Genomic DNA, 21,870 nt, shown 5'->3' on the forward strand with positions numbered 1-21,870 from the left:
TTTTTTTTTATTATTCAAAAAAAAATTTCACGTACATACAAAAGGCTAAGGCAAATGCAAAAATTTTTTAAGCAACATATAATTTTAACTACCAAATACTATTATTTTCAATTATTATGTATTAATTTGTAATTGTGTTTTAAGTTGAAATATTTTAAACTAATTGTAAATTTAGCATTAAAATATTACGTAATTTAACTAAGCAAAAATAGAAAATGAAGTAAATGTTATTAAAAGAGAATAGAGAAAAGTTTCAACAAATTTTAAATTACAAAAAAACATAAATACAGTGTACAAGTTAATAAAAACGAAAAGTAGAAACGCCCTTCTGCAAAAAAAAAAAACCAAAACAAAAATAAAATAATTATATTCCTTTCCATGGCATGCAAGTTCTATTTAGAAAAATCAAAAGCAAGGATATTAAGTACTTACACGAATAATTGAATGGAAATTCTTTTTTTTAATTTAAGTGATAAATAAAAAAAAGAAAACACTTTAATAAAATATGAAGCTAAAATAAAAAAATATCTCAAGAGAAGTGAAAGTGAAAGCATGCAATGAACACAAATGATATGCAAATTGAAAATAAAATTCAAAATGGAAAATAACTGTAACGGAAAATTAGTTTTATTTCATGACTCGTTTGCGGATAGATTTTCTGAGTGCGCCGATTAAATAAACCCTCTGGTGAAAATGCACCTACAAACCTCTACTGAATTCATCCTTACGCTTTTAAGAGAGTGTTGCAGACCTAAAATGAGAAATACAGAAATGAGTCTATAGCCTCACTAGTACCGATTTGCCCTGGCTAAATTCTTTCAGTCGAAGTTCTAGAAATTCCTCAGTTTTCCTCTGATTTGTTTGAAATTTGGCTTACTCCCTACTCCTGCAGCAAACAAATAATAAGCAACAGTTTTAAGATTAACAAAAATTTGAGATTTCTAAGACTGATTGTTCGAAGCTCCTAGCTATCATACTGATCCAAGTTCAAAATCATACTCTAAGTAGAAGAAAAGCTTAACGCGTTACTATAAACAAATAGAAAAGTTGTTTATTATCATGCCGCCATATAAGCGTACGTCAAATAGTTATTCTACTTTGTTTAATACACTTTGAAATATTCAACTTCCATGTCTTCATGTTCAACTTTAATGTAAATATTGTATTATATTTCTGTCCAAGTGGAAGAAGTAAAACTTAACCTTTTTTTGTGTAAACAAATTTATTTCATTCTTCATAAGCTCCTTCGCCATCTTCATCATTTTCATATTCTACATTGTCTTCATCTTCGTTCTCATCACCCTCCTCTGCACATTGATTTTGTTGATCCCACCAAGATAGCACACCAAGTCCAGATTCATTAATGGCAGCCTAAAAGAGAAACCATAAACATATTTAACATGGGTCAGCTGCTGTGAATAGTTTACATCACGTGGAAACATACAACAATTCTGTAAGGCGTTTTTACTTCAGTCTGCTGCGTAGATGCTGCTGCCGCCGCCGACGCCGCAGCTGACGTGCTTGCTTGTTGTGTATCCGTTTTGGGTGGTCCAATCGGTGAACTCTCTTCGAATATTTCACGTGACACACGAAATTTTATTGGTTCACCTATATCCATGAATAAGTCATGTTTAGCACCATCTTCCAAAGGATATTCCCAGACCCACGCTTGTTCAGCTTCTTCGAAACGCGACGGATGCTGTAAGGCCGAAGGCGGTATGAGTATATCATCGAAGAAACCAAGTATTACGTGTACACTCTCTCGACTGCAGCTACGTATTTTTCCTGTGAGCACACTGCCAATGGCGGGGCGAAAAACAATGCAGCGAAATAAGGCTTCGGTGTGTGAGGCGCCATCGCCTGGTAATATAATGGAATCCTTCAGTGATACTATGTCTTTGAGCGCAGTGCAGAGACCAAGATTTAAGAGTACTTGTAGAAAACTTAAGTACATAAATTCTGCCCACTTTATTGGCTAACTTCCGGTTGATTTCGTCTCGTATCGCTTCTACCAATTGGGAAAATACCCATCCCCTACCCCGTATGTTTTAAAAAAAGGGGTATAAGGGGGGTAGAGGGGGTATTCTACTTTCTAAAAGTGAAAACCTCACTTGTAGGCGACTTGTAGTTTTTAAGTTATTTGATTTTAAAAATTGTAAAATTGACCAAGAATCCTATTTTGGTTACTACAACCAGCCGAAGTGCTGCCAGATATCGTATAAATAAACAATTTTAGAAGATAATAAATGAATAAAAATACAAAATTTTACAAATTATTTCTATATTATATACGTCTATACATATATGTATATATATATATATATATATATATATATATATATATATAGGTATATTTATGGATATATGTATATATTTATATACATACATATATTAATGCTTGATTTTCAGTAAAGTATGTTTGATTGTATGCATTTTGAGTTTACAGATTTGTATTTGCTGGGTGTATTTAGATTTCACTATATTATGAATATATGATATATATATATATACATATATATATTTAAAAAAAAAAGAAAAAAATAGCGCCGCATAAATAAATAAAATAACCGGATACTAGACCGTCTATGCTGTCCACAGTATTTTTGCGTAAAACTTTCTTCTGCGTAGGCGGCCTTCGGCCGCGCTTCAAAAAAATAACCCTCATCAGTCCAACTCCGGCTACGCAATCCACAGTATTTTTGCGTAGAACTCCTTTTCGCGTTGGCCCGTCTCCGCTGCACATAGGAGTTTTACGTGAAGCTGAACTGTATTTCGAAAATCATATCGATATTGTATTTATATATATTTATGAACTCAATATATACACCTTAGAGGTTGTAAACCCCCATTCCCTCATTATTCTAACAAAAAAGAGTGTGTGGAAATTATGTTCCTATGTTGCTTCGTTTTCAATCGCATTCTATTTTTTTATTATTTTTTGCTTCCGGCAGCACTCCATTCAGCCATGATTTTCAGGTATTGTAAATTTAGCTGGCGCGTCAAGTGTTTGCAAGTTGTAAATGCAATTTAAATTGTTAATTTATGGTATATACCAATAAAAAGAGTTAAAAACGTGTGTGTATGTTAATGTAGTTTGAATATTTATTAAAATAAATGTGATAAGTGCACTTATTGTATCAAAATTTGGTGAAGGTAAAAGACAAATTTTATCAACAAATAACTTAAAAACTATTATTAACTGAATAGTGTTGGTGCTAGTTTTAGCAAAATAAGCACGAAATCAACATCTCCTGTGAATTTCATTGGAAAATTCGTAATATTTCTCTCAAAACAAGTGAGGGGGTACTGCATGGAGTCGGAGCCTGATTTTTTCTTTTACCTTTCTGTTTTGTTGACGGCGTGTTTTATCAGCTGTTTGGCTTTTATCAATGGTTTTGTTTTGACTATTCCAGGTAAATAAAAGCGAGGCGCAAGGAGAAAAAGTTAGTTCACATTCACGGTATACAGAGTGGTTCACAAAAAAATAATTAATGGTGCTACCATTTATAATCGCAACTTGCCAAATTTATTATATATTTAGAAGGTAATTAATGATGATTCAAATCCCATTATGCTATGCTAATGAGAACCCCATGTAAATGAAAAATTACTTCCTGCCGTATCTTAGTATCGTAGATTTTATTTCACGATTTTTGAAAATTCCCATAAAACCCTGGCAGCTGATTGTTCTCTCACCACACAGTGTTGCCAAGCAGTACATTTCGAAATCATTTACAAAATAAATTTAGAAAAATTAAAATTTTTATTAAAATAACTTAAAAAGACTGTTGAATAATGTTAATTATGGATAAATGAACTATTTGCATATGTTGGTTTTTGGCTTTGGTTTACTAAACAATGAAAAATTGTCACTGATAACGCGGATGTGGGAAACAGTGTGTAAGCAAATATATCAATGGCAGCATTGTGTAGATACAACCAAACACATACACACACAAGCCGATGTATTGTGTAAATATGTAACTAATGCTGAAAACAGTGAACGACGTAAATGCAGTCCCCTGTCACCTGTCAGTTGTTACGATCAAACTAATGAGAACTCCATGTAAATGAAAAATTCCTTCCTTCCGTATCGTAGTATCGTAGATCTTATTTCACGATATTTGAAAATTTCCATAAAACCCTGTCAGCTGATTGCTCTCTCACCACACAGTGTTGCCAAACAGTTATTGGCTTTTGGCTTTGGTTTATTAAATTGTAACTGTTAACGCGGATGTGTGAAAAAGTGTTTAAGAAAAAAAACAATGCCACCATTGTGTAGATGCAACCAAACACATACATACTAAAACCGATGTATTGAGTAAATATGTAACTAAAAGAACCAGTTGTTCTCTACGGGATGAGTTTTGCTCAGTTTTGTGCTCGTTAGTGTCTGCGGAACTATTGGACTATTTTTAAAGCGTAAATCATAGCGGAATTTTATAACGGAAGGTTAAATCCTGTCAACTACAGTATTTCTGAAATTTTTACTTTAGACCACTGCATTAATGTTGAATGCACCATTAATTATTTCAGGTTTCATCTCACTAATTTTTTGGTTTTTTTATCCATGTTGAAAAGATTTTTAGAGGACCGTTATTCGGCTCTGAGCGAATTTGATAGATATGCCAGCGTCATTCGTTTTGAATTTCACAAAATTTAGCCTTAGCTTAGTGAAACACAAAACGAATGACGTAAAATCCAAAGTACCCCTCAAATTTTTTTTTCACCACACCTAAAGAGCAAACCTGGTATACATCAACCTCGTTTTTATGTATTTATCTAATAAAAATATATACAATAAGCGCAGAGCAAAACGGCAAATATTCTTTGTTGTCAACTGGGCTACACAAATTTATATGTGTCGGCAAAGCGAATTTATGAAAGCACCTTGGGTAGACAGGTAATATATAACTTCGGAAGCTACAGAAGTCCATTTGGGTTAATGAATTTAGCCACCACAGTAAATACACTATATTATTGTAGAATATATCACTTCGCTGGTTTAATTTTTTCCTTATATCAACAGGTTTTAAACTTCTGAACTTCACTTTTGTTTGTTTCTTTCCAGCACTGATATTATCGGTTGCAAAAATTGCAAGAAATAAATTAGCGACTTTCGAAAGGCCCCTTCTGTACTCTGTGTACCGTGGTTATAATGAAGATTTATAGAATTTTTATAATTAATTTTTTAGTTTAATATATTATTTTAATCTATCATATTGTAAAATTTGTACTGTTGGAATTTTTACAATATATATAAGCTATAAAAGGAAATTTAAAATTTCACGAATTCAATTATTATGAATTTTTCCACCGAATATTAAAATTTCATATATTTTTTTATAATCTACAGTAGGGCGATTTCATCACTTGCACATATTTTGTTAAACAACCATATGAAATACTAATTTCACAATGACACTATTGTGAGTGATATATTTAATGGGTATTTAAGAAGCAGCACACACACTAACTGGAAACAACTACCTCCCAACAACGGCACGTGTAAAGTTCTTGAACTGTTTTCCAACATTAATTTAATAAAAAGTAAAAGTTTGCTGAAGAAATCTTTAAAGTTAGAGTTGACAATGGACGAATTTGAATCGCATCAGTTCAGTGATGCTGATGAGGATGAGGAAATACCATACAAAGTATGTGTGGCCGAGGCAATCTTGTAGCGAATTGGAATACACGAGCGTTTTAATAGGATATCTTTTCTTGCAGAATAACTTTGTAAATACCTTCAAAAATTTAACAGTGAAGCATGACATGTTTAAGGATATTAAAAGAGATAGCATGCAAAACGACAATTTGGAGAAAATTATAGACGATCCAAGCCCAGATGAGGACTTAGATGATGAAGACGACTACGAAGAAGCGAGTGGCGATTCATATGACTACGAAGAGTCCTATACAGGCTATCAAAAGCACAATGCGCAAACCACACAAATATCACTCAACCAGTCCGCTTGTAAAGGTGGGACTACGCAAGCTAAACGTGTAAGCAGCTATCAGCCAAAAGAAAATTTATTCCGTCGCTATTCAACACGCATAAATGTAGAAAAATACGATCCTACCGTTAATATGAGCTCACAGGCCGCCAATCGATTGGTGACATTCGATAGACGCCAAGATGACCGTGTTCGTATACGTGATAAACAGGATCGTGCTACTGCCGAGCAAGTAATGGATCCACGTACGCGCATGATACTTTTCAAAATGTTAAATAGTGGTTTTATACAAGAAATCAATGGTTGCATATCCACCGGCAAAGAAGCTAATGTATATCATGCTGTCTCGGAGCGCGATGAAGAGTTTGCTATTAAAATCTATAAAACGTCCATATTGACATTTAAAGATCGTGATAAGTATGTATCGGGTGAATTTCGCTTCCGACACGGCTACTGCCGTCATAATCCACGCAAAATGGTGCGTACGTGGGCAGAGAAAGAGATGCGCAACTATCTCCGCATGCATAACGCAGGTGTACCTGTGCCCGAACCTTTACTGCTACGCTCACACGTGCTTGTGATGCGTTTCTGTGGCAAAAAAGGGTGGCCTTCGCCAAAGTTGAAAGAAGTAGAATTGACCACATCAAAAGCTTGCCAACTGTATCGCGAATGTGTTGTGATTATGTGGCGAATTTATAATAAATGCAAATTGGTGCACGCAGATTTATCAGAATTCAATATTTTATTGCATGATGGGCAGCTTATAATTATTGACGTTAGCCAATCGGTCGAACACGATCATCCGCATGCATTCGATTTCTTGCGTAAAGATTGCGTTAACATATCAGATTTCTTCCGCAAGCGTGCAGTCGCCACAATGACCGTGAAAGAGCTATTCGACTTTATTACAGATCAGTCAATTACTGATGAAAATATGGATGAATGTCTAGAACGCATATCAGAGCGGATAAAAGATCGTGACTTTGATGCGATCACGGCTCAGGAAAAAATCGATGAAGCAGTATGGCAGAACACTTTCATACCGAAACGATTAGATGAGGTGAGTGAAATGACTAAAATTTTCAATAATTAGAGCACTGTAAAGGTACTTACATAAAAATATATCTTAGGTCCGGCATTTTGAGAAAGATGTAGATAAGGCGAAAAAAGGACTAAAGAAGGATCTCATCTATGGCAAAATAACAGGTTTAAAATCCGATTTAAATGTGCAAGAAAAACCGGATGTACTTATTGAGGCTGAAGAAGTTGAAAGCAAAAATGTGAAAAATGCTCAAAACAAAGAAACCGCCGAAGACTGTACTGATTCAAGTGATTGCGAGGACGAAGATTCCGAAGATGACGGTAGCACAGGCTTCGTCAATTCAGCGCGTCCGCGAGATGAATCTCCTAATAGTAAAAAGGCTCGTAAGAAGGCTGTTAAAGAGGCAAAGGCAGAAAAGCGTAAAGTGAAGGTTAAAAAGCATGTCAAGAAACGTAAAGAAAAGATGGCAACCACACGCAAATAAAACTAAATTGTAATTGTAAATAGTCTTTATGCTTGATTTAGTTTCATTTTAATATTATACTTAAAACAAATTTCTAAAAGAAATTGGAAAAAGAAACGAATAAATTCGTGGGATTGTTGCAAGTTATAGAGTAAAATGAAGAACAAGAAATGTCTATATGCTTAATGTTTTCAAAGAAAGAAGCCCTGCTTTTTATAAAATGTTTTTATGTATGTAAAGACAATGGAATATTTTTAAGTGTCTTAGAAAAATAAACTCGCTTTCGATCTTAAAAAAATGTACGTTTAAAAGTTTAGTTAAATTTAACTGTAGACCCTCGAACTCGTAATTATAAAAAGTTTGCTTTCTGTGCTATAAAAATGGTTTGTTTTCAATTTAAGTTACTAAAGGCACTATAAATATCTTAAAGCTATTAAAATATTTTTTATCACATCATTAAATTGCCCACCAACGATTGCATATACACCTACAAACATGCTTAAGCAGCTACTAATATTAACCATCAAACCATTTTTTCTTGTATATTAACCCTAACTTCACCACTTAATACTAGAAATCACATTTACATTTAGATTTTATTAATAACTAACATTAACACTCAGGTGCCACAACGTCTGCACAAACTCAAATACATTAGGACTCTGTAGAAGAGCATTAGTATTGTGAGTAGCGAGAAAAGGTAGCACATTGATAAGTGTTCAATATCCAGGAACTTAAGCAGCACTCGTGGATCAGCGAAATGACAGTAGATATCACTGCACTCCAAGTTTGGACGATCAAAACTGAAAACTGAGAGTATTAACGCCAGTACTGCGACTCGTACAGGGTTTGATTGAAAAGTAATGAGCCTTCCCGCGCGGAGCGTCTGCCAAGCGATCAACCGAATCGGCTGGTAGGGGAAAATGATCGTTGGACCTTCCCCTTCCACTAGAAACCGGTCCAAGTTCACTGGCAACAGCGACGCAGTCAACATCGCTCCGCGCGTAAAAGCTGTTTTAATTTTGCGTAAAGCTTAACAAAACGAATACCGAAATCATTGGCTATCTCTGTCCAGTGCCCAGGTAAAACGGTGGTACAAGTCGTTCAAGGAAGGCCGGGACGGGAGGACGTCGAAGACGAACAGCGATCTGGAAGGCCTTCGACGACGCAAACAGACGAAGATGTGAACCGGGTTCGTGAATTTTTGAACATTGACCGTCGTGCTAGTCTACGTGAAATCAATGAAGAGTTAAATGTAACTTATTACAATGAGCGGGAAATCGTGACTGGAAAACTTGAAATGCGCAAAGTGTGTGCCAAATTGGTTCCAAAGGGTTTGACTGATGAACAAAAGCAATTGCGTGTGGAAAAGAGTCGTGAAGTATTGGAAAGTGACGAACAGGATAATACTTTAGACAATTGTATCACAGGAGATGAAAGAAAGCTGAAGGGGAGGCGTTTCGACTCCATCGAAGCGATCCAAAAAACTGTGACAGCCGAATTGAACGCGATTCCGGCGGATGGGTTTAAAAAATGCTTCCTGCAGTGGAAGGACCGCTACCAGCGGTGAATTGATGCTCAAGGGTCCTATTTTGAAGAATATTAGTTGTATAACCCAATAGGTTTAATAAAACTACTTAAAGAAATAAGGCTCATTACTTTTCGATCAAACCCTGTAAGATGCAATACCTATAAATAAATAAAGAATTACTACTACTATTTATGTATATAAAATGTTTTCTGTGCCTATTTATCATAAGATGTGACGGCGGCTTAAATTAAAACCAAAAAACTTAAATACAGTGTACAAGTTAATAAAAACGAAAAGTAGAAACGCCCTTCTGCAGTAGAAACGCCCTTCTCCTCTCCATGGCATGCAAGTTCTATTTAAAAAAATCAAAAGCAAAAGGATATTAAGTACTTACACGAATAATTGAATGGAAATTCGTTTTTTTAATTTAAGTGATAAAAAAAAAAGAAAACACTTTAATAAAATATGAAGCTAAAATAAAAAAAATATCTCAAGAGAAGTGAAAGTGAAAGCATGCAATGAACACAAATGATATGCAAATTGAAAATAAAATTCAAAATGGAAAATAACTGTAACGGAAAATTGGTTTTATTTAAGGACTCTTTCTTGGATAGAATTTCTGAGTACAGCGATTAAGTAAATCTTCTGGTGAAAATTCACCTACAAACCTCTACTGAATTCATCTTTACGTCTTTAGGAGAGTGTTGCAGACCTAAAATGAGAAATACAGAAATTAGTCTATAGCCTCACTAGTACCGATTTGCCCTGGCTAAATTCTTTCAGTCAAAGTTCTATAACTCCCTCAGTTTTCTTCTGATTTGCATGAAATTTGGCTTACTCCCTACCACTGCAGCCAACAAATAATACACAACAATTTTAATATTAACAAAAATTCGACATTTTTAAAATTGATTAGGCCTCTAGACAAATTTGTGTGCTCAAAGCTCCTAGCTATCATACTGATCCAAGTTCAAAATCATACTCTAAGTAGAAGAAAAGCTTAACGCGTTACTATAAACAAATAGAAAAGTTGTTTATTATCATGCCGCCATATAAGCGTACGTCAAATAGTTATTCTACTTTGTTTAATACACTTTGAAATATTCAACTTCCATGTCTTCATGTTCAACTTTAATGTAAATATTGTATTATATTTCTGTCCAAGTGGAAGAAGTAAAACTTAACCTTTTTTTGTGTAAACAAATTTATTTCATTCTTCATAAGCTCCTTCGCCATCTTCATCATTTTCATATTCTACATTGTCTTCATCTTCGTTCTCATCACCCTCCTCTGCACATTGATTTTGTTGATCCCACCAAGATAGCACACCAAGTCCAGATTCATTAATGGCAGCCTAAAAGAGAAACCATAAACATATTTAACATGGGTCAGCTGCTGTGAATAGTTTACATCACGTGGAAACATACAACAATTCTGTAAGGCGTTTTTACTTCAGTCTGCTGCGTAGATGCTGCTGCCGCCGCCGACGCCGCAGCTGACGTGCTTGCTTGTTGTGTATCCGTTTTGGGTGGTCCAATCGGTGAACTCTCTTCGAATATTTCACGTGACACACGAAATTTTATTGGTTCACCTATATCCATGAATAAGTCATGTTTAGCACCATCTTCCAAAGGATATTCCCAGACCCACGCTTGTTCAGCTTCTTCGAAACGCGACGGATGCTGTAAGGCCGAAGGCGGTATGAGTATATCATCGAAGAAACCAAGTGTTACGTGTACACCCTCTCGACTGCAGCTACGTATTTTACCTGTGAGCACACTGCCAATGGCGGGGCGAAAAACAATGTAGCGAAATAAGACTTCGGTGTGTGAGGCGCCATCGCCTGGTAATATAATGGAGTCTTTCAGTGATACTATGTCTTTGAGCGCAATGCAGAGACCAAGATTTAAGAGTACCTGTGAAAAATTAAGTAGGTTTATGTTCGGCACATAAAAATTTTTTAAATTATATTCTGCCTACTTTATTGGCTAACTTCCGGTTGATTTCGTCTCGTATCGCTTCTACCAATTTCAAATGAAATTGATCTGGCGCTATCCTTATGGTGTCTTTTAATTCAGCGAGCACAAACATTTGTTTTTATTTTTTTATTTATTTTATTTGTACAACAAAATTTTTATATTTTTAATTCATAAACTTAAAGGATCTAGTGTGATTTTTTCTTTTACTTTTCTGTTTTGTTGACGGCGTGTTTTATCAGCTGTTTGCCCTTTATCAGTGGTTTTGTTTTGACTATTCCAGGTGAATAAATGCGAGGCGATTCGTAAGGAGAAAAAGTTAGTTCACAATGAAGGTGTACAGAGTGGTTAAAAAAAAAAAAAAAAATTAATGGTGTCACCATTTATAATCGCAAGACGAGCTTATAATAACAGTTTTAAACACTTTACCAATTTTTTTTATTTATTTTAAAGGGAATTAATAATGATCCAAATCCCATTACGTTTTTTGTTAACTGTGTCATTTCTAAAATGAAAAAATACTTACAAATAACAATGTAATACCCAACATTAGTAGTATTTCTATTGATTATTCGAACTAGAAAACTCGTAGACTTTTCTTTCTTACAATTAAGGTGTAAATGAGGTGTGATCGAATACCCCGAGCTGTTCTCTTTTATAGATATATAATTAGGTTAGGTTAACCTGGCTGGTTGAAAGCCTTCACATAGACCTATAGATCCTTAGTGTTGCCAGATGGAGCTAGCTTTCGCGTGTCCCCCTCTTCCAGTTCATTACAAAATATGCAGCTATCGTTGTTTGTAATTCCTATCTTGTATGCGTGCGCCGCTAGCAAATTGTGGCCTGTCAGCATACCTACGATAGTTCTGCTCTCCTTTCTAGACAGGGCTAGTACGAATCTGGCGTATTTATCTTCATAATTTTCGCGGTTTTGCAAGTGGTCTGAATATTCCACCTCCTGTCTATCCGTATTTTCATGTCCGAAGAGATGTCCTTGTATACTGTATTTAAAGGTTTCAATATGTCGTTTTCTTCTTCAAATTGTAAACAGCGTTTTTGGCAATCTCATCTACAATTTCGCTTCCTGCAATGCCCTATGTCCGGGTACCCAATAGATGTGCAACCGTCAGTCTGCGGCTAGTCTCTCTAATTTCATATGAGTTTATTGCTTTTATCGCCGCTTGGCTGTCAACGTATATATTTATTTTGGCGTTGCTTGATGTCTTTGCGAATGCTCTTTCCGCAGTCTTATCTACAGCACAAACTTCTGCTTGAAAGATACTGCAGTGGTCGGGGAGCTTAAGTAGCTGCCAGATGCCTAGCTCTGCGCAATAGATTCCTGTCCCTACTTCGTCTAACATTTTCGAGCCATCAGTAAATATACATATTAAGAGTATTTGGGTTAGGTTTCATTCCTCTTTTCCATCCCTCTTCTATTGTTGTTCAGAATTTCTTCACCCAATTGCATTTCGGAGTCACATAGTCCGCCTGGACTTTGTAACTCATGTTAATAATTAAAACTAACGAATTAAAATAGGTATAAAATGTGTTCTATTTGACATTGTGGAATATTTCTTATAAGAGCTTGTTATCTGATCGATCCGTAACAACAATAATTCGATTAAATAGGTTTCCTTGGGTTAAAGAGTTCAGTATCATAATGAGTCCACGCTGGAACGATCCAGATCACTTATATGGGTGTTGACACAACTGATATACAATTTCTGTTTAAATAGGAAGAGTAAAAGAAGAGGTAACAAAACAAAATGTGTCACATTGGTCAATAAGAATTGATGACACATATGCATACGGGGTACTTACAACAAGATTAGGACCATGTTGGTATAGGTAGCTAGGTGAAATGGTTGAAGTGCCAGTCTGGCACTGTAAAATGCAAAATGCGTGCAAAATTTTCATCCGAACCCCGATCATTGACAACTAGAAAAAAGATAATATTGTATTAATAATATTCATATCTTACATCCATTACAATGCTAATTATTTTCGTTAAATCAACTTTCCACTCACATATAAGGGTAATTTATAATTAATTTGATTTAAGGGGTTAGGGGTAGTCAGAGGCCCGAAAAAATGATGATTTTCACGAATTTTTTTTTGCTACTTAATTAATTTATTTAACAAAAATAAAAACATAGCATAAAAACATCATGTTTTAACTTGACTTCACCAAAATTTCAAAAAAAACAAATTAATAATTACAAAAGTTATCGCTGTTTGTGTGAAGCCCGTTTCTCCAGAAGTCCCTTGCGGTGAACATCACAAGTCCTTGCAGATTCATCTAAAACCAATCGGACAAGAAAAATTAGTTTTATTAATAGATAATCTTGTGCCTGATCGAAGCTTTTTTTTTTCAAAATGAACAAAATGGCGGCCTCAGAAAATTTTTTTCAGATTTTAGAGCAAAAAACCAACAGTTAATTGTTAAAAAAAAATCGAAATTTTAAAAAAAAAAAAATCCTTCGATCAGGCACAAGTTTTTTATGTTTTTCAAAAGCTGTATAAATTTTATTGAAATCTACGTAGCGGTTTTTAAGTTACAGTGTTCACCAGTTTGAAAAACATAGTTTTGAGAAAAACGCATTTAAAGTTTTGCTATCGGCTCCGGCGCGGCCGAGCGCCCTTTGTTAATTGTTGAATAACTTGAAAAGTATTTGTCGGATTCACTTCAAATTTTTACACAATATTTTTAAAACATTATTCTTTAAGAAAATGCAAAAAAAAAAAATCAATTTTTTGAAAATTCTGACTACCCCTAACCCCTTAAACAATTGCATTTGTACTAATTTTCTTCACTTCCGTATGCTGTTATTTTACAATATCACTACTGTGAATGGTATATAAGATGTATGCAAGAATGTACTCCGTCATGAATAGATGCAGAAAAAAGAACAATCAAAATTAAACGCTAGTTGATTGTGAGTAGATTTTTTAAATCGTGTGAAGATATATATAAATTGTTATAATAAAAGCTATACCAAAACAAATATAATATTTTTCTCATTAAATTACTTTCTACAATCTGTGTCATTTATTAGACTTCAATGAAAGCAATTATAAACAATCTGGCTATCGTTTGTTTTTGTTCTCATGTTTGCTTCCGTCATCATTTTTTGTATCGTGGCACGCATTTCTAGCGTAGTGATAAGCGATTATTTACCTTAAATCAGCCGGCAATACTTTGGTGTATTTATCAATAACACATAGTGCCTAACTTAAGTTCTTGATTTATAACCATTATCACATTGTTAAAAAGTGCTTGCGTGGCTTACATACTCATTTTTATTACAAACTAATATTTGTAGACAACAGACGTTCCCACGCACAATGATGCCAAAAATTTACGTTGTTAGTTTACTATGCGCAGTATTAGCATCCGTTTCAAGTTATGAGAAGAGCGGTTCGTGCTACTCCTTTGCCGATGGCTCTGTGTATCCTTCTGAAGGGCCCCGAGGTGATCACAAGCTACAAACTACTAAGGCTGTCAGTAAGTTTTCGTACATCATATTAATAATTTGCTAGTTACCTTTGTATGTTTGTTTTTGCAGTATCTAAACCAGCTCCACCGTTTGAGGGTACTGCCGTAGTCAAAGGCGATTTCATCAAATTATCACTTTCCCAATATAAGGGGAAATACGTAGTTCTTCTTTTTTACCCACTTGACTTGTAGGTGATCAATTTTTTTTTTCTACCATAAGCTTGTTAAACCCAATTATTGATTTGCAGCACTTTTGTATGTCCGACTGAAATTATTGCTTTTTCGGATCGTATTGAAGAGTTCCGTAAAATCAATGCTGAGGTTGTGGCTGTCAGTGTTGACTCACACTTTACACACTTGGCTTGGATCAATACACCACGAAAGGAGGGAGGCCTTGGATATGTGAAAATTCCATTGCTTTCTGATTTAACGCATAAAATCAGCAGAGACTATGGTGTTTATTTAGAAGATTTGGGCCATACGCTCCGTGGTCTCTTTATCATCGACCATCGTGGCATTTTACGGCAAATAACAATGAATGATTTGCCAGTAGGACGCTCAGTAGACGAAACAATTCGCTTGGTGCAGGCATTCCAATATACGGATACCCATGGAGAAGTATGCCCCGCGGGCTGGAAGCCTGGTGCAGACACGGTAATTGTGCTTAAACACTAAGCTTACAAAATAATTATAGAAACAATTATTTTTGCAGATCGTTCCCGATCCAAAAGAGAAGACGAAATATTTCCAAAAAAACAACTAAAATTCATAAGGTCGTGTTTACTCTACCTCCTCATATATTTGGTATATGTATTCCAAAATTTCTTATTTTTTTACAAATACTGATTGGATATCAAATTTAGAAACCAATAAAATTGGATCTAATAAATAAAGAAAAATAGTTTTATAAGAAGTTAATATGCGTCATATTCTTTTTGTGCATTTATTAGGATAGCCTGTATCTTTAGCCAATTCGGGTGGCGCTTCCTCAAAGCTCGATATACTAATCATTGTCGTTGATGTAACAACGTAAACACTCCTCATAAATGTTTAGAGAACGCCGCTAGATTGACTTGAATGTTTTTGCCTAAAACACCAACATCTTGGAACTTACCCTCATTCTGTTTGGACTATTTTTAAAGCGGAATTTCAAAAGAAAGCTTAAAGTTAAATCCTACTATACTATAAACATTCTGAAATTTTTACTTTAGACCACTGCATTAATTTTCACTATTTTTTTGTTTTTTTTTTTATATATACAATGACCGCCGAGCGAAATGGCAAATAATCTTTGTTGTCAAATGGGCTAGAGATCTATATGTGCCAACAAGGCGAATTCGCCTTGGGTACTCAGACAGATAATATCAAGGCTCATTTATTAAAGGTGATGGCACGAGACCAAGAACACTGTTTTGTTCATTTGCTTGTCACAACAAGCTATTGGCGAAGTAGAAAACATAAAATGGATTTGCTTTGTTTTACTCTGTGCTGACAGCCACATGAACATGGCGAAAGAAAAAACAAATCAGCTGATTTACCAACACCCCTTTAATAGATTCGCCTTGGCCAATATGTAACGGTGGAAGCTACAGAAGTCTATTTGAGTTAGTGAATTTAGCCACCACAGTAAATACAAGACTTAATGCTGTAAAACATATCACTTCGCTGTTTTAATTTCTTCTTTTTTTTAACTTTTGATCTTCTCTTCTTTTTGTTTGTTTCTTTGCAGCACTGATATTATCGCTTGTAAAAATGACAAGAACTAAAGTAGCGGCTTTCGGAAGGCGCCACCTTCTGTATTCTGTGTACCGTGGTTATAATGAAGGTTTATGGAATTTTTATAATTAATTTTATTAAATGTTCGAAATAATAAAACAAGAGTTCAAAATTTGTAATGACTTTTTTTTTAGCTTAATATATTATTTTAATCTATCAAATTGTAAAATTTGTATCTGTTGGAATTTTTGCCATATATGTATGAACTTAAAAATGGTTTAAACTCCATTACACAAATTGAGTTATTATGAATTTTTCCACCGAATATTGAAATTTCTAATATATTTTTTTATAATCTAAAGTAGGGCGATTTCATCACTTGCACATGTTTTGTTAAGGGGGTAGTATGGTTAATTCGGTGTAAAACAAGCATATTTTTCGAAATTTTTTTTGTCGACACAGTTGATTTATTCAAAATTTTAAAATTACTTCATTATAAAGTCATATTTAAAGAATATTGTGTGAAATTTTCATTGATTTTTATGAAGAAATGAGTTGGTGGCAGCGAATCTTCGCGGACGTCTCATAAAAAAGTTTTATTACGGTGTCCCTCAGAACTCATTACTGGATCAACTAAAATCAAAAACCAAATTGATTTCATCAGCTAATAAAGTTTCGCAGGTAACAACGTCGAATTTTTTTTTTTTTTTTTTTTTTTTAAATTTTTTAAAGCGCTTTGAAGTCAAAACACCGATTTTTCATAAAAAAAACTTGAAAACTTTGTTGTTTTAAAATATGACAAAATTAAAAAAAAAAAAAACTCGACGTCATTACCTCGTGAATAAAGTAAAGAAACAAAAAAACCAAATTTGAAAAGAATCGGTGCAGTAGATATGAATCTACAGTGGACACCGACCGTAAAAAAGGCAAGTGTGAGAAAAACGCGTTTAAAGATTTTCGGCAGCGTGAAATCCGGTTGGAGAGGTAGATACTTAATCCTTTGTGTCTTTGTCAATTTTACTCTAATGCACTTCAAACTTTCACACAATAATCTTAAGATGTTATAGAATAATTTAAAAAAAAAAAAAAAAATGAAAAAAAAAAAAAATACTATACTACCCCCTTAAACAACCATATGAAATGCTATTTTCACAATGACGCTATTGAGATTTAATGGGTATTTATGAAGCAGCACACGGTTTAAGTGGAAACCATAGATAACTGGAAACAACTACCGCCAAACAACGGCACGTTTAAAGTTCTCTAACTGTTTTTAATAAAAAGTAAGAGTTTGCTGAAGAAAACTTTAAAATTAGAGTTGCGAATGGACGAATTTGAATCGCATCAGTTCAGTGATGCTGATGAGCATGAGGAAATACCAAACAAGGTATGTGTGGCCGAGGCAATCTTGTAGCGAATTGGAATGCACGAGCATTTTAATAGGATATCTTTTCTTGCAGAATAACTTAGTAAATACCTTCAAAAATTTAACATTGAAGCATGACATGTTTAAGGATATTAAAAGAGATAGCGTGCAAAACGACAATTTGGAGAAAATTATAGACGATCCAAGCCCAGATGAGGACTTAGATGATGAAGACGACTACGAAGAAGCGAGTGGCGATTCATATGACTACACGCAAACCACACAAATATCACTCAACCAGTCCGCTTGTAAAGGTGGGACTACGCAAGCTAAACGTGTAAGCAGCTATCAGCCAAAAGAAAATTTATTCCGTCGCTATTCAGCACGCATAAATGTAGAAAAATACGATCCTACCGTTAATATGAGCTCACAGGCCGCCAATCGACTAGTCACATTCGATAGACGCCAAGATGACCGTGTTCGTATACGTGATAAACAGGATCGTGCTACTGCCGAGCAAGTAATGGATCCACGTACGCGCATTATACTTTTCAAAATGTTAAATAGTGGTTTTATACAAGAAATCAATGGTTGCATATCCACCGGCAAAGAAGCTAATGTATATCATGCTGTCTCGGAGGGCGATGAAGAGTTTGCTATTAAAATCTATAAAACGTCCATATTGACATTTAAAGATCGTGATAAGTATGTATCGGGTGAATTTCGCTTCCGACACGGCTACTGCCGTCATAATCCACGCAAAATGGTGCGTACGTGGGCAGAGAAAGAGATGCGCAACTATCTGCGCATGCATAACGCAGGTGTACCTGTGCCCGAACCTTTACTGCTACGCTCACACGTGCTTGTGATGCGTTTCTGTGGCAAAAAAGGGTGGCCGTCGCCAAAGTTGAAAGAAGTAGAATTGACCACATCGAAAGCTTGCCAACTGTATCGCGAATGTGTTGTGATTATGTGGCGAATTTATAACAAATGCAAATTGGTGCACGCAGATTTATCAGAATTCAATATTTTATTGCATGATGGGCAGCTTATAATTATTGACGTTAGCCAATCGGTCGAACACGATCATCCGCATGCATTCGATTTCTTGCGTAAAGATTGCGTTAACATATCAGATTTCTTCCGCAAGCGTGCAGTTGCCACAATGACCGTGAAAGAGCTATTCGACTTTATTACAGATCAATCAATTACTGATGAAAATATGGATGAATGTCTAGAACGCATATCAGAGCGGATAAAAGATCGTGACTTTAATGCGATCACGGCTCAAGAAAAAATCGATGAAGCAGTATGGCAGAACACTTTCATACCGAAACGATTAGATGAGGTGAGTGAAATGACTAAAATTTTCAATAATTAGAGCACTGTAAAGGTACTTACATAAAAATATATCTTAGGTCCGACATTTTGAGAAAGATGTAGATAAGGCGAAAAAAGGACTAAAGAAGGATCTCATCTATGGCAAAATAACAGGTCTAAAATCCGATTTAAATGTGCAAGAAAAACCGGATATACTTATTGAGGCTGAAGCAGTTGAAAGCAAAAATGTGAAAAATGCTCAGAATAAAGAAACCGCCGAAGACTGTACTGATTCAAGTGATTGCGAGGATGAAGATTCCGAAGACGACGGCAGCACAGGCTTCACCAATTCAGCGCGTCCGCGAGATGAATCTCCTAATAGTAAAAAAGCCCGTAAGAAGGCTGTTAAAGAGGCAAAGGCAGAAAAGCGTAAAGTGAAGGTTAAAAAGCATGTCAAGAAACGTAAAGAAAAGATGGCAACCACACGCAAATAAAACTAAATTGTAATTGTAAATAGTCTTTATTCTTGATTAAGTTTCATTTTAATATTATACTTAAAACAAATTTCTAAAAGAAATTGGAAAAAGAAACGAATAAATTCGTGGGATTGTTGCAAGTTATAGAGTAAAATGAAGAACAAGAAATGTCTATATGCTTAATGTTTTCAAAGAAAGAAGCCCTGCTTTTTATTAAATGTTTATTATGTATGTAAAGACAATGGAATATTTTTAAGTATCTTATAAAAATAAACTCGCTTTCGGTCTTAAAAAAATGTACATTTAAAAGTTTTGTTAAATTTAACTGGAGACCCTCGAACTCGTAAGTATAAAAAGTTTGCTTTCTGTGCTATAAAAATGGTTTGTTTTCAATTTAAGTTACTAAAGACACTATAAATATCTTAAAGCTATTAAAATATTTTTTATCACAGCATTAAATTGCCCACTAACGATTTCATATACACCTACAAACATGCTTAAGCAGCAACTAATATTAACCATCAAACCTTTTTTTCTTTTTTATTAACCCTAACTTCACCACTTAATACTAGAAATCACATTTACATTTAATAACTAACATTAACCCTCAGGTGCCACAACGTCTGCACAAACTCAAATACATTAGGACTCGGTAGAAGAGCATTAGTATTGTGAGTAGCGAGAAAAGGTAGCACATTGATAAGTGTTCAATATCCAGGAACTTAAGCAGCACTCGTGGATCAGCGAAATGACAGTAGATATCACTGCACTCCAAGTTTGGACGATCAAAACCGAAAACTGAAAGTATTAACGCCAGTACTGCGACTCGTATATAACTGAATTTCATGAGAAGATTCATTGCGTATGGTATTTGTGGGGCAAAGTCGAAACCATAGACAGCTAAGCCGAGGAGAGGAGCCAGTGTCAGTGGACCAACAGCGCTGCCATTCTGTGGAGAAAGAAAGGAAATATTAGTAGTTGATATAAAAGCTTTTTTGATCGAATGTTTTCGTATATTTCCCGCCTGATAATTAATGTAATAGTTGTATGATATATTTATTTATTTATTTAACCAAGCAACTTGAGCTTCCAGGTAGCTTCGTAAAATTTATATTTCTACCGATTTATGGATATAATCTTTTAAAAAGGATCCTCGAACAGAACGAAAAAAGGCCAGGACCAGGTGCGCAATTATAGGCTTTAAAAAAGGTGTCCAACATAAGGTTAAGATTAAAGATGGACATATTTTTTTTGAAGGTAAGTAGCGAAAAACCAAAATCTAGATTACTATTCCGAAGAATTGTAATTCGGAATATTTGACCAAGCTCAGAAGTACCTCCAATATGGTTTGTAAGCAAATTTTTCATAAACCTGATGAGAATTGTATACATTAGGCAGACTAATGAGACGAAAGTTCATGAAGGTGATAACTACAATTTATTTAAGAGAAATTGCAAGCTAAGCCTGCGTCGAGCTTTTAATGACCAGGAGGTTGGATTATAATAACAAAAGAAGTTTCGCTTTCATTTGAATACTTCTTAAGCCGGTTGAAAGTGCACACTTATGTGTTTGGTGAATGAAATTATAAGCGCATAGTTTTCGCTAAAAGTGTTTAATAAATTTGTTTTAAAACTACGTGGCGACAAAATTAACATTTGTTTTTTATTTATCGCAATTTAAATTCATCTTTTTATTTTAATTTATTGTATTTATTTTATATTATTTCATTTTACTTCGAAAAAGTTTGTATTTGACTATCGGGCTCAAAACCTACTGTGGGCATGAAACGCAAATGAGTGAAAAAAGTTGTTTCTAATAACGGTCGCCCACGCGTCACGCAGTGACTGATCTCCAAGTGAATTTCTGCCTTGAAAAAACTGATCAAAAAAGCTTAAAACAAAGAGTTTAATTTTTAAAGGTGGCATAAAGCAATGGCATAAAACAAGACATAGAGCAAAAATCAGAGGTGAAGCTCGACCAAACACCGAACTGAACTCAACCTGTCGAAACAATACGATTTTTGGGCCTACCGTTAAATGAGTTAGACGAAGGTGATCGGTAACTACACCGCACTCGCAGGGTTTAGTAAACTGCTACAACAACAACAAAACATCCAACAAAGGATATACTAATCTAAAGGATATACTTGACTATTTTTTATTTTCTTTAATTTGTTTTCTATAAAAATATCGTTTATACTACAACAAAAGCCATGTTTATACCAAGTTTTGAACTTTTTTCTCAGGGTGTTTTTTTTTGCCTGCAGTTTTGTGCATTTCCTCCATATAAAATTTCCAGCATTAATTTTATGCAAGAATGATTGAATGTATTTTTATAATTCGTGCTTTCACATTTTAACACGAAGCACTTCAATTTTATGAGTTTGCTTCATTTAAAAATCACAAATCTTAAAATCGCAATATTAGCAAGTCATTCACTGAATATTAACAAACAAGTGGTTTGTTTTGTTTATTTGCTTTTGTTTATTTATTTGGAATTATACAACCGACGACGTCAGCTGGTTGTCAAA

The 21,870-nt window shown here is 34.7% G+C and overlaps 5 protein-coding genes across 12 annotated transcripts in view; 2 read left to right on the forward strand and 3 right to left on the reverse strand.

Moving 5' to 3' along the window:
• Positions 1-1,025: 1,025 nt before the first annotated feature.
• On the reverse strand, positions 1,026-2,182 carry LOC129241511 (DNA-directed RNA polymerase III subunit RPC8). The gene is made up of 2 exons (XM_054877888.1): positions 1,445-2,182; positions 1,026-1,371 (listed from the first exon to the last, which is right to left on the reverse strand). The coding sequence occupies exons 1-2, from the start codon at positions 1,952-1,954 to the stop codon at positions 1,228-1,230; spliced, it is 654 nt and encodes a 217-aa protein (XP_054733863.1). The 5' UTR covers positions 1,955-2,182; the 3' UTR covers positions 1,026-1,227.
• Positions 2,183-3,024: 842 nt separating this feature from the next.
• LOC129242722 (serine/threonine-protein kinase RIO1) lies at positions 3,025-19,412 on the forward strand. 4 transcript variants are annotated; one of them, XM_054879524.1, is made up of 4 exons: positions 3,025-3,153; positions 5,357-5,654; positions 17,639-18,892; positions 18,963-19,412. In XM_054879524.1, the coding sequence occupies exons 2-4, from the start codon at positions 5,592-5,594 to the stop codon at positions 19,356-19,358; spliced, it is 1,713 nt and encodes a 570-aa protein (XP_054735499.1). In that variant the 5' UTR covers positions 3,025-3,153; positions 5,357-5,591; the 3' UTR covers positions 19,359-19,412. The 4 variants fall into 4 exon arrangements, with proteins under 4 accessions (XP_054735499.1, XP_054735496.1, XP_054735498.1 ...); XM_054879521.1 differs by lacking the exons at positions 17,639-18,892; positions 18,963-19,412 and adding exons at positions 5,728-7,014; positions 7,085-7,500 and having other exon boundaries at positions 3,041-3,153; XM_054879523.1 differs by lacking the exons at positions 17,639-18,892; positions 18,963-19,412 and adding exons at positions 5,728-7,014; positions 7,085-7,500 and having other exon boundaries at positions 3,044-3,413.
• LOC129242723 (DNA-directed RNA polymerase III subunit RPC8-like) lies at positions 9,999-11,224 on the reverse strand. The gene is made up of 3 exons (XM_054879525.1): positions 10,971-11,224; positions 10,418-10,906; positions 9,999-10,344 (listed from the first exon to the last, which is right to left on the reverse strand). The coding sequence occupies exons 1-3, from the start codon at positions 11,079-11,081 to the stop codon at positions 10,201-10,203; spliced, it is 744 nt and encodes a 247-aa protein (XP_054735500.1). The 5' UTR covers positions 11,082-11,224; the 3' UTR covers positions 9,999-10,200.
• On the forward strand, positions 13,825-15,380 carry LOC129242727 (peroxiredoxin-2). 3 transcript variants are annotated; one of them, XM_054879527.1, is made up of 5 exons: positions 13,825-13,902; positions 14,290-14,471; positions 14,533-14,650; positions 14,711-15,116; positions 15,175-15,380. In XM_054879527.1, the coding sequence occupies exons 2-5, from the start codon at positions 14,312-14,314 to the stop codon at positions 15,223-15,225; spliced, it is 735 nt and encodes a 244-aa protein (XP_054735502.1). In that variant the 5' UTR covers positions 13,825-13,902; positions 14,290-14,311; the 3' UTR covers positions 15,226-15,380. The 3 variants fall into 3 exon arrangements, with proteins under 3 accessions (XP_054735502.1, XP_054735503.1, XP_054735501.1); XM_054879528.1 differs by lacking the exon at positions 13,825-13,902 and adding an exon at positions 13,968-14,170; XM_054879526.1 differs by lacking the exon at positions 13,825-13,902 and having other exon boundaries at positions 13,969-14,471.
• A 59-nt stretch (positions 19,413-19,471) lies between the features above and the next one.
• The window catches only part of LOC129242721 (ATP-binding cassette sub-family G member 1), a 42,187-nt gene continuing 39,788 nt past the window's right edge, over positions 19,472-21,870 (reverse strand). For all 3 annotated transcript variants that reach the window (XM_054879518.1, XM_054879519.1, XM_054879520.1), the window contains exon 10: positions 19,472-20,289. In XM_054879518.1, coding sequence (XP_054735493.1) covers positions 19,948-20,289 — 342 coding nt within the window. In that variant the 3' untranslated portion in view covers positions 19,472-19,947. The remainder of the gene's footprint in view (positions 20,290-21,870) is intronic.

Source organism: Anastrepha obliqua, chromosome 3 (assembly GCF_027943255.1).
Source record: "Anastrepha obliqua isolate idAnaObli1 chromosome 3, idAnaObli1_1.0, whole genome shotgun sequence".
Lineage (NCBI taxonomy): Eukaryota > Metazoa > Arthropoda > Insecta > Diptera > Tephritidae > Anastrepha > Anastrepha obliqua.